Source organism: Saccopteryx bilineata, chromosome 11 (assembly GCF_036850765.1).
Source record: "Saccopteryx bilineata isolate mSacBil1 chromosome 11, mSacBil1_pri_phased_curated, whole genome shotgun sequence".
NCBI lineage: Eukaryota > Metazoa > Chordata > Mammalia > Chiroptera > Emballonuridae > Saccopteryx > Saccopteryx bilineata.
Genome location: NC_089500.1, coordinates 70,076,727 through 70,080,325, shown reverse-complemented (window position 1 = coordinate 70,080,325; position 3,599 = coordinate 70,076,727). Strand labels below are relative to the sequence as shown.

Sequence of the window (3,599 nt, the reverse complement as noted above, 5' to 3'; positions counted from 1 at the left end):
CCAACAGTGAGTGAGGGTTCCTTTTTCTCCTCAGCCTCTCCAACATTTATTACCTGTCTTGTTGATAATAGCTAACCTAACAGGCATGAGGTGGTATCTCATTGTAGTTTTGATTTGCATTTCTCTAATAGCTAGTGAAGAAGAGCATCTTTTCATATATCTATTGGCCATTTTTTTCTTGGGAGAAGTGTCTGTTTATGTCCTCTCCTCATTTTTTTATTGTATTGTTTGCTTGTTTGTTGCTGAGTTTTGTGAGTTCTTTATCTATTTTGGATATTAACCCCTTATCTGAGCTGTTGTTTGCAAATATCATTTCTCATTTAGTTGGCTGTCTGTTTCTCTTGCTGTGCAGAAGCTTCTTAGTCTGATGTAGTACCATTCATTTAACTTGCCTTTACTTCCCTTGCCTTTGGGGTCTTTCCTCCCCTTTGTATTCCTCTTCCTACTTCTTCCATTTCCTGCTGACATTGTTCCTGATTGAAAACACACACACACACACACACACAAACAGGTGGGAGAAAAAAGTGGGGAAGTTAAAGTGGTCACAAGCTCTTAGTCCAAATTCTTTTATTTCCCATTTCAGGACTTGAAAAAAGGTGCTACTTTTCCACCCAAATAAAAAGAACTTCCAAACACCTGAGTGGGTCGTCGATATCACCAGCTGTCGGCCCATGCTGTGTGTAAGCTGGAATTCTCTGCATTTTGTGTGTTTTATCACTGGGTGTTATGTTCCTATGGAAGCAAGTCATGATGAACCTATCCTGGGAAAACCAAACAGCAATAGTGGAATTTGTGCTTGGAGGATTTTCTTCAATCCGACAGCTAAATATTTTCCTCTTCCTGATGTTTTTCATTTTCTACATCTTAACTGCTTGTGGAAACATCCTCATTGTCCTGATAGTTTTGTTCAACCATCACCTCCACATACCCATGTACTTCTTCCTGGTGAACTTGTCCTTTCTGGAGGTCTGGTATACCTCCAACATTGTTCCCAAGATGTTGCTGATTATCATAGCTGAACAGAAGACCATCTCTGTGGCTGGATGCCTGGCACAATTTTACTTCTTCGGGTCCCTGGCTGCAACAGAGTGTCTCTTGCTTGCTGTGATGTCTTATGATTGCTACCTGGCCATCTGTCAACCTCTCCGCTATCCCATCCTCATGACTGGCCCCCTCTGCATTCGGCTGGCTGCTGGCTCTTGGCTTTGCTGCTTCCTCCTGACAGCAATCACTATGGTCCTACTGTCTAGACTAACCTTCTGTGGACCCAGTGAAATTGATCACTTCTTTTGTGACTTCAGTCCTCTGGTTCATCTCTCCTGCACGGACACCTCACTGACTGAGACCATTGCTTATGCCACCTCTTCTGCAGTGACCCTGGTCCCATTTTTTCTCATCACAGCTTCTTACTCCTGCATTCTTGCTGCTATCCTAAGAATTCCATCTGGTATGGGCCGGAAAAAGGCCTTCTCCACCTGCTCCTCCCACCTCACCATGGTCACGGTGTTTTACGGGACGCTGATTGCCACGTACCTTGTGCCCTCAGCCAATTCATCCCAACTCTTGCGCAAAGGGTCCTCTCTGCTCTACACCATCCTGACTCCCATGGTCAATCCCATCATCTACAGCCTGAGAAACAGAGACATTCACACAGCCCTGAAAAACTGCGTAAGTAAAAAGCCATGTCTCCTCAGATGAAGCGAAGGGGAAGAGCCATATTTGCCCAAGGGTTGACGAGCTGGATTGAGTAATTTAGATTCTATAAAAAAAGGCAGCCACCTAAACCAGGAACTACCGAAACCAGATGACCAGTTGCCTCTGAGTATGTTGAGTATGGCTGAGGACACTGTTGAGTTTTGACTGCTCTGAGTGAACTGATATCCTGGAAATGGTCTAAGTAGGTCAGATTCTGTCCTGTCATCCTTGGTAGACCTGGATCCTTGAGTAAAAGTTTATATCCAAAATTAGCTGGTAAAGCTGGTTGCTCACTTATTCAAATATTCAGTGGAGGTGGACTGTGTCCAGGGCATTGTAGTACATCTAATATACAAAATAAACAAAACAGAGGCAGTCTTTGGTCTCACTGAACTCACAGTCTATAAGGGGAAGACCAACATAAATCAAATAACTTATTAGTGATACATAAATTTACACTTGTGACTCAAGTTTTAAAATAATAAGATGACCACTACACAAGTACTAGAATGACCAAAATCCAGAACACTGACAATACCCAATGCTGACACGGATGTGGAGCAACAGGAGCTCTCCTTCCTTGCTGGTGGGAACAAGAAATGAGGCAGCCGCTTGGAAGACAGTTTGTCATTTTCTTACAAAAATAAACACATTTTGACCATATGATTTAGCAACTGCATTCTTTTGTATTTACCCAAATGAGCTAAAAACATATGTCTACACAAAGACTACACATGGATGTTTATAATGGTTTTATTCATAATGGCCAAAAAACTTGGAAGCAATCAAGATGTCCTTCAGTAAACGAATGGAAAACAAACTGGTACATCTGGACAATGAAATATTATCTAGCACTACAAAAACAATGAACAATTAGGCCATGAAAAGGCATAGAGAAAGCTGAGGTGCATATTACTAAGTGAAAGAAGCCAATCTTAAAAGGCTTTTATACTCTATGATCCCAACTGTATGACATTCTGGAAAAGGCAAAGCTATAGAGACTGTAAAAAGGATCATTGGTCGCCAGAAGTTAGAGTGCAGGGAAGGATGAACAGGCAGATCGCAGGGGATGTTTAGGGCCGTGAAACTACTCTGTAGGATACGACAACAGTGGATACATGTCATTATGCATTTGTCAAATCCCACAGAATGTACAACACTGCCAGTGAATCCTAACGTAAGCTACGGACTTTGAGTGATGACGGTGTCTCAGCGTAAATTCGTGGATTGTAACAAATGTACCACTCCGGTGGGGGGTGTTGATAGTGGAGGAGGCCGTTTAATTGTCGGGGACAAAAAGTGTATGGAAAATCTCTCTACTCACCACTCAATTCTGCTGAGAACCTAAAAACTACTCTAAAAAAAAAAACTCATTTAAGCATAAGAACAGTAATAATAATTATAAAATATTGCTTATACAAGAAGACTATGGAGTCGATTGGGCATTTTCCAATGTTTTACACTCTAGGCTTGGCAGTGGGAAATGATTTGGAAAAAGGAGCGAGGCAAAGGGCCCACAGCGATGTCTGCAATGCTCTGTCGCCCCTGCTGCTGTGGGGACAGACTCAGCTGGCAGCTGGGACTTTGTTGTTATTGAACACCAGCTCCTTCTGCCAGGCTCTCTGCCAGGCTCTCTGCCAGGGTCTTCCTGGACTCGCTCCCCACCCTGCTGGCACGTGCTCTCGGCGGTGGGAACACAGGGCGTGGTAGGCATGTGTTTGTTCTTTGTGTAACTCCGAAGAGCTGAGCGGACTTCAGTGAGAAGCTGAGCTCAGCACTGCACACTCAGAGGCTGCCTGCCGCCTGGCCTGACTCCTAAATCTGATGTTCTCCCCAATGCCGGGGATAGGCTTATCCTTTGCAAACACTTTTCTATTGAAGCTTTCTTCTTTCTCTGAGTTAAG

The 3,599-nt window shown here is 43.5% G+C and overlaps 1 protein-coding gene across 1 annotated transcript; it reads left to right on the top strand.

Moving 5' to 3' along the window:
• The first annotated feature begins 747 nt into the window (after positions 1-747).
• On the top strand, positions 748-1,698 carry LOC136315717 (olfactory receptor 11A1-like). The gene has a single exon (XM_066247572.1). The coding sequence runs from the start codon at positions 748-750 to the stop codon at positions 1,696-1,698; it is 951 nt and encodes a 316-aa protein (XP_066103669.1).
• Positions 1,699-3,599: the final 1,901 nt, after the last annotated feature.